This window comes from Macaca thibetana, chromosome 20 (genome assembly GCF_024542745.1).
Source record: "Macaca thibetana thibetana isolate TM-01 chromosome 20, ASM2454274v1, whole genome shotgun sequence".
Lineage (NCBI taxonomy): Eukaryota > Metazoa > Chordata > Mammalia > Primates > Cercopithecidae > Macaca > Macaca thibetana.
In genome coordinates, this window is record NC_065597.1 from 28,684,211 (window position 1) to 28,697,577 (window position 13,367).

Consider the following 13,367-nt stretch of genomic DNA (forward strand, 5'->3'; position numbering starts at 1 on the left):
TCCCAATTAAAAACGATTCTCCGGTGCCGCTGTCGCCTGGACTTTTTTGCTGAGCTCCCAGAGGGACGGCCCCACTTGGAAATACTAATTAAACTACAAAGAAGGTGGGGAGGAGGGGAGTGGTTCTTCCCTGCACCAGCCCTCTCTCCCGGGGGCCGGGGGGGGGGGGAACATGGGCGTTGGAGCCACCTGGTCATCATCGGGTCCTGTCTGTCCTCTATCCCCAGAGGTGTGGAAAGGGAGCAGCCTCAGTCCACAGGTGACAGCCGCCGGGCAGGCCCTGATCCAGGGTCACAGTGGGGATCTCTGGGAGCCCTGGACTGGGACCCCCGGGGCCTGATGTTGCCTCTGCTTCTTTTCACGCCTTCCCTGGCTGAGAGGACAAACCTGCCCGGGGTCCTCATCTTGCTGGACCTCCTCTGCCCCCGAAGCCTCTCTTAGTTTCACTCATCCTTCATGTGAGGTTTGGAGACGGCGGGGCAGGGCGTGGCATGGAGGGTGGACCCAGGCCAGAGGGGCCTCCATACCCCACAGGGCTTGCAGCAGCCCAAGACGGCCCTGGTTCTGGTTTGAGGGAGGATGAGGGAGTTGTTACCACCTCGCTGCCTCCAGAGGCCACCCCTCAGGGTCAGCCTTGACCACAGGGGCCCTGAATCACGTGACTCAAACAGCTGAGGCTCCTTGCGCCCCACTAATGCGGCCTGGCTGTTGGTGCCCACGCCCGCAGCTCACGGGAGGCCGCTTCCCTGCCCCAGCCTGGACCAGGAGCCTCTACCGGCCGGGACCCTGCACCCAGCCACTGCCTTGACCTGGACTGGAGCTCCTGGCCTAGGCCCAGGACTCCTCAAGGGGGTTCCAGCGCCTTCCCTGGTGACGCCTCCACTCTGAGCTGGTCCCTCCTCAGAGGGTCCTGACCGCCTTGGGAACATTGAGCAAGCCCAGGGCAGAGCAGGGGCGCGACAGCCCTGCTGCAGCAGTTTCCCACCTCGGCGCTTAATGGAACACGGTGCCACCAGGGAAGGCGCGGGGCTGGGAGCTGGATTAGCAGGTGATGTACGGCTCCCCGCTCACTCGGGCACAGAGGCTCAGCGGGGAATTTAATCCTCTCAGGGAGCGGGGAGGCGGAGACAGGGCTCCCCTCCCACGCTGCCCAAAGCCTTGGCCACGAGTCGTGAGGGGCCTCCGAGCCCGCAGATGCAGGTGGGAGGCCCAGGCCGGAGGCTTTTCGGCCCCTTCTAGGGGTCACCGCGCTCTCCCAGGTAGTGGGAGCTGCCAGAGGAGAAATGAAATGAAAAAGCCTGTTTTAAAGCTAACAGGGCATGTCCTGCCTGTCTGACTGTGGAACCCTTGCTCTAATCACCGGAGAATGACGGATTTGCCTCCTCCCCTTCTTCCCCCCTCCCCCTCTGCCCCTCCTCCGCCTTCTTTCTTTCATCGTTGCAGCTGCGGCTGCAGCCGCTGCTCAGAAATGAAAAGCTGCCCGCAGATGCGCCCTGATGGGTCTGTCTGTGAAGACGGCAGTGGGACCCTGGCTGCTGCTCTCGGGGTGCCTTTGGGGGTAGCCGCCGAGCCTGCCGGGCCTTGCCTGGGTGGGGGGCAGCCCTGTGCCTCACTCCAGGCCCCGCTGACCTAGTTCCCAGGTGTCTGTGCCAGGCTTGGCCGGGTGCCAGCCAGACGGAAGCCACAGACGTTTGGGTCTGGCTCACCGGGCCCCTGCCCCGCCTGCTGGCTGCCCCCCAGCCTCCCGGACTCCCTGTTTGTCCTCAACCAGGCCAGGAAGGTGCCATCTGGCCTGCGAGCAGAGCTTTGTCCTCGGCTGAGGGGAAAGGGGTTCAAGGGCCGTGTCTGGGCCGAGGAGAGGCCCCTCCTTGTGGCGGGGCGGCTGGGGCCCTGTGCTCTGCCATTTGACCCGGCCCGTGACGCGGGCAGCATGCGGAGGAGGGCGGCAGGCCTCGGCTGTCGGCAGCTTCTCCCTGGGTGCCGTCCTCGGGTTGGGTCTGTCCTCCAGCCCTCTTCTGACTCTGGCCACCCAGGGCTGGGTGATGATTGAGCTCCTTGGCTATCGTCTCCCTCCTGTCCTGGAGGCCTCACCACCAGCCTGGGAGGGGGAGTCCAGGTCCCCCGGGTGCCTGAGCAAATGACGTCCCTTTCTGGGAGTTCAAAGGCCCATTAGCTTTGGGCCTGGTGTTCATTGGGGTGTGCTACCTGGATGCTGGGGGGCCAGGGGCCACTCAGTCTAGTTCAGTCCATCCCAAGCCCTGGGGACAGAGCTGCTGCTTTGTGCTCCATTCCTCAGATGTTTGGCCCTGTGCCAGGTAGGGTAGGGGCGCGAGGCAGGATCTAAAAGCCAAGCCTGGAAATGGCCTCACGGGGCTGGGGTAGACGGGCAAGCTTGGCGATGCACCTGCCATGTCCAGGCCCCCACCCTGCTGGTACATCCACTGCATGCCCATGCACAGCTGTGTCATCAACTCCGCTGCCCTGAGTCCCCTGCATGCCTGTGCACAGCTGCGCCATCAGCTCCACTGACCTCTGAGCAGGTGCTGTGACGGGCACATGCCATTGATGTGTGCACGAGGCACGACAGGATGGCCCAAGGTCAGGTTGGCCCTTCGGCCACTCCCCCACTACCCCGGTTGCTGACACAGGCTGGAGACCCCAAGACCAGGCGCTGGCCCCTCAATAGGAAGTTCCTGGCCCCACGCAGGGCGCCAGTGCCCATGTGTACCTCCCACCCTCGAGACTAGCACCCTGGAAGGGCAGGTCAGAGGTCGTGAACCCGGGAGGACCCTGCAGAGAAGGGGGGCTGGGGCTCAGCCCGCGGGAAGGGAGCAGATGCTGCCTCTCATTGAAGATTCCAGGCGGCGGTGGCAGCAGCTCCTCCAATTAATCCTCGCTGACTGTCTCCTGGAGGCTGGAGAGTGGGGGAGGCGCCAGCCGGGGCTGCCTGCACTGCCTCTGCGCGGGTGCCATGTGCTGCTGCCGGGCCACCGTCTGCCGCCGTGAAGATGGATGGGCCCAGGAAGAGGGGCTGGGGGGTCAGGGACACAGGCACGGCCCCTGGGAGACAGACGCCTCTCCGCAGTGGGGCAGGTCTCAGAGCCCCTGGGCCATCATTCCTGCTGATTTTGTGGGGAGACGGCAACAGCCTCCTTGTTTTTGGGGTGTTTGGCATTTTGTGGCTCGGAGGCAGAGCGGGGCTGGTGCTCTTCAGGAGCACGGCCTGCCGATCAGCAGTCGTTACCGGACACGGCCACATAGAACGTGAGGAAGGGCCGGCTTCCCGTGACTCTGCGTCCCTGGGAAGCTCGGAGGGGCCAGCGGGGCCATGGCCCTCAGATACCCCCAGGTCAGGGTAGGCCTGGGCAGTGCTGTCCCCACATGGGGGAGATGCTGGGGCTGAGAGTGGCTGCCCCAGTGACAGAGTGACACCTGGGTTGGCAGCCATCCAGAGTCTAGAGCACAGCCCCCATCTGGGCGGCCCTGAGCCCTGCTCTGCGTCTCGCTCAGTCATACGAATAACAGGAACAAGCAAGACCTTTTCACGCTCTGGTTTCTCCGGGCTGGACCCCGCATGGATGGGTGCACAGGGTGGCCTCTGTGTGGCTGGGGGTGGCACGGCCTATCCTTGGACTTGGCAGGGACCTCAGCCAGAGAGGTGGGCCTTGGGCCACTGCCTCCTCCTGCTTTGTGCCTAGAGCAGACCCCTCATTTGAGTCCTCTGGGTCACCTTCCCAGCTACACCCAGGTCCACTGTCTGTCCAGGAGCCTGGGACAGGCGAGCTGTCGCCTTCCCTGCCCCACCGTGTGTGTGAAGGCCAGTACCCCAGCTGGCCAGTCAGGGCCCAGCTGCTGCCTGTTCTGGTGGACGCGAGGGCCAGGGCTAGGGCCACCGCAGGAGTTGGTTGGGGGCAGACCAGCACCTTCAGCCCAGGGGCAGTGCCAGCTTCCTATGGCCTCTGCCCTCCACGTGGGCACCGGGACCAGGACATCTGAGGTCAGATGGGCAGCTGTCGGCGCTGTTGACGTCTTGGCTACATCGTGGCACTCGCATGGCGTGCTGGGTGCCAACAGCGTCTGCTTGCCCTGGTGTGTGTCTGGTGTGACCTTTGGATGTCCACACCAGCGACGGTGGAGGCAGGAACCCCTGCCGCCCTGCATCCTTCACCTGTGCACATTGTGGTTCTGGGTGGCGGGCGTGGTTCTAGTTCTTCTGTTGAACTGAGGAGGCCCAGGGAGGGAGACCGACCCCGAGACGGCTTCACCCCAGACCTGTTGGAGCCACATCCCCTTCCTTACGGTTCTGCTTCCCACGCCACATGCACCATGTTTTGTGTAGAAAGCCTTAGGGAAAGGATGTTTCTAGAACATGAACTAAATCTAGAGCCTTCCCATGAGTCAGGAGACCTGGCTCTGTCCTGTGGGCAGTGGCCTATACCAGGCTCCTGCCCTGACCGGATTCTCTCCTCCCGCAGGACGCCGGCTCCAGGAGCAGCAGTGGAGGTCGGGAACGCCTCATTGTGGAGCCCCCGCTCCCCCAGGAGAAGGCAGGGGGCCCAGCCATCCCCTCACACCTGCTTAGCACCCCCTACCCCTTCGGCCTCTCCCCCAGCTCGGTTGTGCAGGATTCCCGCTTCCCACCACTCAAGTAAGTTGGCCGGCGGGGCCTTCGGTGAGGCGGCCAGGTGGGGACACAGCATTCGGGTCTGCATCACCAGGCAGCCTGCGGCCTCCACAGATGAGGCTGTGTCCGCCAGATGGTCGTCGGCCGCTTAGCTCTGGGGACTGCAGCCCTGTCTGTGCCGCTCCACACTGAGGTGGCGGTGGTAGCTCGCTCCCCCACTGCTTAAGCCCCGTCCTCGTTCTGGGTGCCAGGAGTCTGGGTGCCGACTGAGTGCCAGGGGCAATGCAGGGAGGTTAGCCATCCCCCCACGCGGGAGCAGGTCTCCACTCACCTGTTCTTCCCACTGTCCCTGCCTGCAGCCTCCAGCGGCCTGTGCACCACGTGGTGCCCCCCAGCACCGTGACCGAGGACTACCTGAGAAGCTTCCGGCCCTACCACACCACTGACGACCTCCGCATGTCCTCGCTGCCTCCCCTCGGCCTGGACCCGGCCACTGCTGCAGCCTACTACCACCCCAGCTACCTGGCCCCACACCCTTTCCCCCACCCGGCCTTCAGGTAAGGCATCCCCCGCGCGCCATCTCACGTGGGTGCTCGTCTGTTCCTGGCAAGACGGAACCTGGCGGGGAAGGGGTTTCTTACAACCTGGGGCCAGGCTCCCAGGGGAGTGTCTAGAGTAGCCCCTGAAATTGTCCCCAGCTTTGAGCCCAAATTCAGCCCTGATGGCCTATTAGGGGACTGTCCCCTCCTTGTAGACAGTCCCCCTTGGTGACTGTGCTGTCATCCCTGGCTCTTCCCCTTCTCATTGCGGGTCCACTGACAGCGAGTCACTGTTAGGAGAGCAGGGCTTTACCTGTGGGAGGGGCGATGCTTTGCCATGTAGCAGGAGAGCCCAGTGGCCCTGTGCCATAGCCTGGGTCCCTGGAGAAGCGCTGCACATCCTAGTCAGAGGGGCCTGGAGTCATGACATAGACCGCCCCACATCAGGGCAGCCCAGCCTGCTGGCCAGCCTTGGAAGGGCCTGGGCACTTGACCGCTCTGTGCTGAGCCAAAGGAGGTGGCAAGCAGTGCCTTGGAACCCCAAGCTGTCGGCACCTAGCAGCCTCCGGCATTAAGGGACTTTGGGGTTAGCAGCAGGCATGGTCTTCACCCCCAGCCATTTTGCCGCATTCCCCACGCTCAGGCAGGTGTGTGTACCTGGCTGAGGCACACCTGTCCACAGGGCTGGTTCTTCCCCTTGGTTTGTTTGCTGCTCATGGCCCTGTCTTCTCCGCACAGGATGGATGACTCCTACTGCCTGTCTGCCCTGAGGTCCCCGTTCTACCCCATCCCCACCCCCGGCTCTCTGCCCCCGCTGCACCCATCAGCGATGCACCTGCACCTCTCCGGGGTCCGCTACCCCCCCGAGCTCTCCCACTCATCCCTGGCAGCGCTGCACTCGGAGCGCATGTCCGGCCTCAGTGCTGAGAGGTAAGTGTGCCTCGGGCCGAGGAGCCCCTCTGCCCTCCCTGTCCCTTGATGGCAGCTGGGCAGAAAGCCTGGGCTGGAACCTGACTGGACTCCTTGGCCATGCCTGTCCTCACAGTTTGTCCACCTGCCAAATGGAACAATGATCGTTCAGGCTCTGTGCTCTGAAATAGCGCCTGTCTCGGTAGCCGTGGTCTCCTGCAGTAAACCTGCAGGCCGAGGAGCTCTCGGGGGTGCTTGGGGGTTTTGTAAGCTGCTTTGATTGTATGGACCTTAAGTTCTTCCTGCACCAGTGAAACCCTGCTCACCTCCCGTCGCTATTCGGATTAGTGCCCTGGTTCCTTCCTGGTTATGCTTTTAAAGGACCTGTCCCAGGTCCCTCTCTTGTTCCTGGTGCAGCAGAGCCCCCAACTCTTTCCATGTGCTGCAGGCTGCAGATGGACGAGGAGCTAAGGCGGGAGAGGGAGCGTGAGCGTGAGCGTGAGGCTGACCGCGAGCGGGAGAAGGAACGTGAGCGTGAACGCGAGAAGGAGCGCGAGCAAGAGAAGGAGCGTGAGCGTGAGAAGGAGCGTGAGCTGGAGCGCCAGCGGGAGCAGCGGGCCCGGGAGAAGGAGCTGTTGGCCGCCAAGGCCCTGGAGCCCGCCTTCCTGCCTGTGGCCGAGCTGCATGGGCTGCGTGGCCATACCACTGAGGAGCGGGGCAAGCCCTCGGAGCAGCTGACCCCAACCCGAGCAGGTGCCTGGGCGTGGGTGGGTTGTGCTGGGTAAGGTCTCAGCCACCTGCAGGGAGGAGCCCTGAATCACAGCACCTGCCAGTTGCCGTGGTATAAATGTTGCCCAACTGCATTCACCCTGCGTGGCATGGCTGATGTGGAGCAGGGAGCAGAGGCATGTTGGCATGCAATATAGACACAGTGGATGTAGGTGACCCCCAGGAGGACAGTTGTGAAATGTAGCCAGGGCATCAGGAAGGGATAAGTTTTGAGTGCTTTGTTGAGTTTAACATAATTTATTTCGTTGTAAGTTTACGAAACAATTATTTAGTAATAACAACCGGCTTTTACATGTTTCCCGGAAATTTAATAGTCTGTTCTTTGAGCCAGTGTGAGCTGGCTCTGGCACCGCACTGGCTGGGCAAGAGTTGTGCCAGCACGGAGCGTTTCCTTCCAGGGACAAGACATTGCTTCTCGAAAGCTCCCATAGGGCCCCTTTTGAATATCTTGTTTCTGGCTGCGGGAAGAACCATTTGGAAGGGCTCTGGTTTCTCTGCGCAGTTGGGCGAGAGAAGATGGGAAGGGAGCATGCTGGCCCACGTGACTGAGACCCTGCTCGACTGCGTTTCCCCCCACAGAGAAGCTGAAGGATGCCGGCCTGCAGGCGCCCAAGCCTGTGCAACACCCCTTGCATCCGGTGCCCACCCCACACCACACGGTGCCCAGCCTCATCTCCAACCACGGCATCTTCTCTCTGCCGAGCAGCAGTGCTGCCACAGCCCTGCTGATCCAGCGCACCAACGAGGAGGAGAAGTGGCTGGCGCGGCAGCGGCGGCTGCGGCAGGAGAAGGAGGACCGGCAGTCTCAGGTGTCGGAGTTCCGGCAGCAAGTGCTGGAACAGCACCTGGACATGGGCCGACCCCCGGTGCCGGTGGAGGCGGAGCACAGGCCAGAGAGCACCACCAGGTGAGTGAGCCCCAGGAAGGAAGGAGGGCTGAGCCTTCACGTTCCGATTTGTTCAGCGAGTATTGAGCCCCTCCTGTTTGCCCGACATCCTGCCCCAGCATTTCTGCCTGCCTCTTTCATTTCTGTTCTTTCATCTTCGCGTTATAATGCCTGTCTTGCCTATGGGGAAGCTGAGACTGAGGAAGAAAATGGGTTGCTCAAAGGAATCCCCACCAGTAAGTGAAGAGACCAGTCAGGTCCATGTTGAGAGCCAGGGCCCTGCCCACGCAGCCTGGCCCAGTTCCCAGGAGGCCATTCACAGCAGATGAAGACTGCAAGGTGGAAGCTTTAATTACTAGTAATACCTGTTCTCTCCATCTTCCTCTGCTTTTGAGCCTGGCCTTTTTTTTTTTTTTTATTATTAACAAGAAGGAGACAGCTTTTGATTTTAAGGGAAAAAATGAGTTTTATTGCTTTTGTAGTAATAGTAAAACACATGCCCATTTTCTAGCCCTTTATAAAGCATTTCCCAGGAACCTGTGTGGTGGTCCTTGGGACCCTGGCTGCAGACAGGTCTTTTGAGCTGGGACCCAGTGCCCCCAGGCCTCCCTGCTCCTGCCTGCCCTGGGATACCTGCCTTGGGGCTGTGCTGGTCCCAGGCCCCCACCTCATATCCTCCCAGGGCTCACTCTGAAGGGCTGAGCTGAGACCCTCAGGCAGAGTTGGTGGGGATGACCTGCCAGGCTTCCATAGTTCTGCTCCAGGCCCAGCTCAGGGACCTAGGGACACTGCTTCTGTTCCCTGAGCATCACTTTCCTCAACTGTCCATAAAAGAGGGTGGATAGGATGATTTCTGAGCATTTTTCCAGCTCTCAAGGCTGTGGTGCTGTCCTGGGAAAAGAAAGCCTTGGGCTCTGGGACGAAAGCGCGTTGCGGTTTAAAATCTGTCCTCCCTCTGCCTGCCTCCGTTATCCAGTGGGGCAGCGAGGGGATGTACCCACACTGTCAGGGCTGACTGGGAGTGACTGTCACCAGGCCACAGCGGAGTCTCTCCGTGGCTCACGCTGCCCGGCACGGCAGAAGTGAGGTCCCTTCTGCCTCTCCCAGTCCCCGAGGCCTCTCAGACTCAGCCTTGCCTGCTACCCAGAGGACTGAGGGCAGCCAGCTCCCACCTGGCATGGCCTGACAACATCAGGGTGCCCTGTCTCCTGTCAGGCATCTTCTTCCTCAGGGCTCCCCAGGGCCCCAGCACAGGTGTTGTGACTTTGCCCACCCATGGACTGCTTCCAGCCAGTATAGCTGCCCCATTAGGACCGGGGGCATGATGGGAAGCAGGGTCTGGCCCGGGCCGGGTCTCCCCTGGCTGCGGTGGTTCTCTGTGGCCGGCTGCACACGCGGCTTTACCGCATTGGGAACTTGGGGGCCTGACAGGACCTTCATGCTCCACGCTAGAAAACTGTTCAGTGCTTGTGGTGGCACATGACACGTTGATTTCCTGCAGGTTTTATTCCTTTGCTGTTTACTTAAGACACAGCTTCTTCCTGTGGTTCCCTGTTGTATTCTGCTAAGAGGGACAGCAGCATCGGATTTGTCCCCTGGCCTGGAGTCTGGAATAACTAGGGAGAGCCTTGGTGGCTGTGTTTAAACAGGGCCCCCTGGGCAAGCTAGAGATCCCTGAGCCTGGCCACGTGCCTGCCGTGGCCTCTGCCTCTTCCTTCCCCTCAAGCCTTGCCCAGGGTCACTGTGCAGTCTTGGTCCAGACATCCTGTGAGTATATCTCCCTTTAAAAAACAGAAAGATAGCCAGGCACAGTGACACATGCCTGTAGTCCCAGCTACTCTGGAGGCCGAGGTCCATGATCGCTTGAGCCTGGGAGCTCTGGGCTGTAGTGTACTATACCCACTGGGTGTCCAAGCTAAATCCAGCACCAATACAGTGACCTCCTGGGAGCGGGGGAACCACCAGGTTGCCTAAGGAGGGGTGAATCAGGCCAGGTCGGAAGTGGAGCATGTCGAAACTCCCATGTTGATCAGTAGTGGGATTGCTCCTGTAAACAGCCACTGCACTCCAGCCTGGGTAACACAGCGAGACCCATCTCTTAAAAATAAACTTTGGGCCGGGCGCGGTGGCTCAAGTCTGTAGTCCCAGCACTTTGGGAGGCCGAGACGGGCAGATCACGAGGTCAGGAGATCGAGACCATCCTGGCTAACATGGTGAAACCCCGTCTCTACTAAAAAAATACAAAAAACTAGCCGGGCGCGGTGGCAGGCGCCTGTAGTCCCAACTGCTCGGGAGGCTGAGGCAGGAGAATGGCGTAAACCCGGGAGGCGGAGCTTGCAGTGAGCTGAGATCCGGCCACTGCACTCCAGCCTGGGCGGTAGAGCGAGACTCCGTCTCAAAAAAATAAAAAAATAAACTTTGGAAAGACAATATTAAAAATAGGCCTTTGAGTAGATTAAATCTTGTTTTAATTGCACTGAGGAAACAAGTCATTTAGTGCAACTAAGGGGCAGCTGCTTGTTTAATGGAAGGGTTCTGATGTTAGAAATCCCTTCTTTCCCTCCCTGCTTCAGCAGGCCTTAGCCTGGGTCCTTGAAGACACTTGGTGGCCTCTGCCACGGCACACTTCGGGTTGCTGCAGTTCTGACAGGGGCCACTGGGGGGCAGTCTCGGCACAGGCCCCATACTGACTGGGAGGATCTCCATTTCACAGTGGGTTTGACTCTGGCTGGGCAGGCACTGGAAGGTTGTCTCGTGGCTGCCTGCAGGGACAGTGGGGAGGAAGGAGTACTCACCCTGTGAAGGTGGCCAGCCTGCCCTGTGTCCCTACAAGGCACAGCGGGAAGAGGGTACTGGTGGCGGGGCCACAGGCCAGCATATGTGGGTTTCCCCCATGGAAAGTGAGGATGAGCGCTTGCCCTTAGGGGAATTCAGGCAAGCAGTTGGGAAGCTCGACCAAAACTGGGTCTGTCCCAGGCCTGAGGGGGTCTCTGCCTTCCCTAGCAGCTTAGGCTGAGAGCCTTCCTGTCCTCTTGGAACAGCCTGCACACACCTGCCGCAGGTGTTGGAGGGCTGGGCGTGCTAGCTCACTCCTGTAATCCCAGCACTTTGGGAGGCCCAGGCAGTTGGATCACTTGAGGTTACGAATTCGACACCAGCCTGGCCAACATGATGAAACCCCATCTACTAAAAATAAAAAAAATTAGACGGGCGTGGTGGCGCACACCTGTAATCCCAGCTACTTGGGAGGCTGAAGCTGGAGAACTGCTTGAACCTGGGAGGCAGAGGTTGCAGTGAGCTGAGATTGCCCCACTGCACTCCTGCCTGGGTGACAGAGTGAGTCTTTTTTTTTCTTTTTTTTTTTTTTCTTTTTTGAGACAGAGTCTTGCTCTGTCACTGAGGCTGGAGGGAAATGGCACGGTCTCAGCTCACTGCAACCTCCACCTCCCGGGTTCAAGTGATTCTCCTGCCTCAGCCTCCAGAGTAGCTGCGATTACAGGTGCCCGCCATCATGCCTGGCTAATTTTTGTATTTTTAGTAGAGATGGGGTTTCACCATGTTGGCCAGGCTGGTCTCGAACTGCTGACCTCGTGATCCACCCACATTGGCCTCCCAAAGTGCTGGGATTACAGCATGAGCCACTGCACCCGGCCAAGTCTTTATATCTTAAAAAAAAAAAAAAGAAATGAAGGACAGAAACCATGGTCCTTGGGGTGGAGTATGTGCCCCTCCCTGCAGCCCCGCTGGCACTGGCTCTCAAAGGGGCTGTGCCATCTGGGTCATCTTAGGAGCGGCAGGCAGCCGGGGAAGCCTGGGGGTGGCTGAAGGGTCTTTTCTCCCTGACTGACGGGCTGGTTTCACTCCCTAGGCCAGGACCAAACCGTCACGAGCCAGGTGGCCGCGACCCTCCGCAGCACTTTGGGGGGCCACCACCTCTGATTTCACCCAAGCCCCAGCTCCATGCTGCACCCACGGCCCTCTGGAACCCCGTGTCCCTGATGGACAACACCTTGGAGACGCGGCGGGCCGAGAGCCACTCTGTGCACAGCCATCCGGCTGCATTTGAGCCCAGCCGCCAGGCAGCCGTGCCGCTGGTGAAGGTGGAGCGGGTCTTCTGCCCGGAGAAAGCAGAGGAGGGGCCACGGAAGCGTGAGCCTGCCCCCCTGGACAAGTACCAACCACCTCCACCGCCACCACGAGAGGGAGGGAGCCTGGAGCACCAGCCCTTCCCGCCCGGGCCTGGGCCCTTCCTGGCTGAGCTCGAGAAGTCCACCCAGACCATCCTGGGCCAGCAGCGGGCCTCCCTCCCACAGGCAGCCACCTTCGGGGAGCTCAGCGGACCCCTGAAGCCTGGCTCGCCCTACCGGCCCCCAGCGCCACGGGCCCCCGACCCCGCCTACATCTACGATGAGTTCCTGCAGCAGCGCCGGAGGCTGGTCAGCAAGCTGGACCTGGAGGAGCGCAGGCGGCGGGAGGCCCAGGAGAAAGGTCTGCCTCCCCACAGACCCCGACCTGCTCAGGGAGAGCTGCACAGTGGGGACGGGGAACCTGCATGCCAGCCCCCTGCCCCTCCATCCACTCCTGCTTTCTGCCTGGGGTAGTCCCAGGCCCCAGGTGGCAAGTGCACTGGCTTCTGTGTAGCAACATGACACCCTTGTAGGGGAGGCAGACCCTAATCCCCGTGCCTGTCCTGCCTCAATGCAAATTGTCCCGGAAAGCCAAATCAAAGCCCGCCTGTAAAGACAGTTCCACAGACAAGCACGATGAATAAGTGATGAGCCGGAGGCTAATACGATAGTTTTAAATATTAATAGTGCAGCATAACAGGAGAGCCAGCCCTGGCCCAGCGGGGGCTCCACATACGGGGCTGCTGTCACCAGCTGCAGCAGGTGGGCCAAGGGGTGAGGAGGCGGCAGCTGGCACTGCCCTGGGTCAGCATAGGAGGTCAGGCACTTCATTCCTGTTTCTGCTTGGGGCGGGGAGTCCTCAGCCAGCAGCTCCCTGAGTTATCCAGAGAGCCAGGAAGAGCAACCGAGCAGGCCTGGGTGTGAGGAGGGGAGCAGGGGCTCCTGCCCAGTTTCATTTCTGATGCTGAACATTCGGGTCCCGTCCAGTGCTGAGCTCAGCCTTCTCTTCACTAGAAGCTGGGGCACAGGCAGTCTTCCTGGTTGTTGGTCTAGGCTGGATGGAGAGCCCAGCCGAGTTTCTCTCCCCTGCTCACTTTGTAAAGGAGGAGGGAAATACCCGAGTGCCCCGGGCAAGGGGCTCTGCTATTGTTCTCTGTGCCTTTGAGAGCTCAGGCCTGTGTGTGCCTGTCCCCTCCCAGGGGATGGACTCAGATGGCCACAGCACGGGGGAGTGCGTGCGCACAGGCAGTCCTGTGTTGCTGTGGACACAGCCCCAGGCCTGTATGATGAGTGGTTCCCTGCCGGGGGAGGAGGGAGGTCTTGTCGGCCCAGGGGACCACCCAGCCACTTGGAGGCCCCTGGGAGCCATGGATCCCAGGGAAGCCTCGTGCCTGCGGTCCTGCAAAGCCCCAGGACTGGGTTAATGTTGGTTTCCACCTCGGTTGAAAGGAACTGGCCTTCAGGGTGCTCAGGTGCCAGCAGGCCTGGACTGA

At 60.7% G+C, this 13,367-nt stretch overlaps 2 protein-coding genes across 14 annotated transcripts in view; both read left to right on the forward strand.

The window, feature by feature from the left end:
- The window catches only part of GSE1 (Gse1 coiled-coil protein), a 504,030-nt gene that overhangs the window by 479,915 nt on the left and 10,748 nt on the right, over positions 1-13,367 (forward strand). For all 10 annotated transcript variants that reach the window (XM_050773596.1, XM_050773597.1, XM_050773598.1 and 7 more), the window contains 6 exons: positions 4,476-4,648; positions 4,984-5,181; positions 5,902-6,093; positions 6,521-6,825; positions 7,441-7,768; positions 11,616-12,235. In XM_050773596.1, coding sequence (XP_050629553.1) covers positions 4,476-4,648; positions 4,984-5,181; positions 5,902-6,093; positions 6,521-6,825; positions 7,441-7,768; positions 11,616-12,235 — 1,816 coding nt within the window. The remainder of the gene's footprint in view (positions 1-4,475; positions 4,649-4,983; positions 5,182-5,901; positions 6,094-6,520; positions 6,826-7,440; positions 7,769-11,615; positions 12,236-13,367) is intronic.
- The window catches only part of LOC126944333 (cytochrome c oxidase subunit 4 isoform 1, mitochondrial), a 327,288-nt gene that overhangs the window by 171,401 nt on the left and 142,520 nt on the right, over positions 1-13,367 (forward strand). The window contains exon 1 of one of the 4 annotated variants that reach the window (XM_050773763.1): positions 160-163. The exons of the other annotated variants lie outside the window; for them this stretch is intronic. The gene's annotated coding sequence lies outside the window, so the exon portion shown is untranslated. Of the gene's footprint in view, positions 1-159; positions 164-13,367 lie in introns of those variants that run through there. 4 annotated transcript variants of the gene reach the window in all.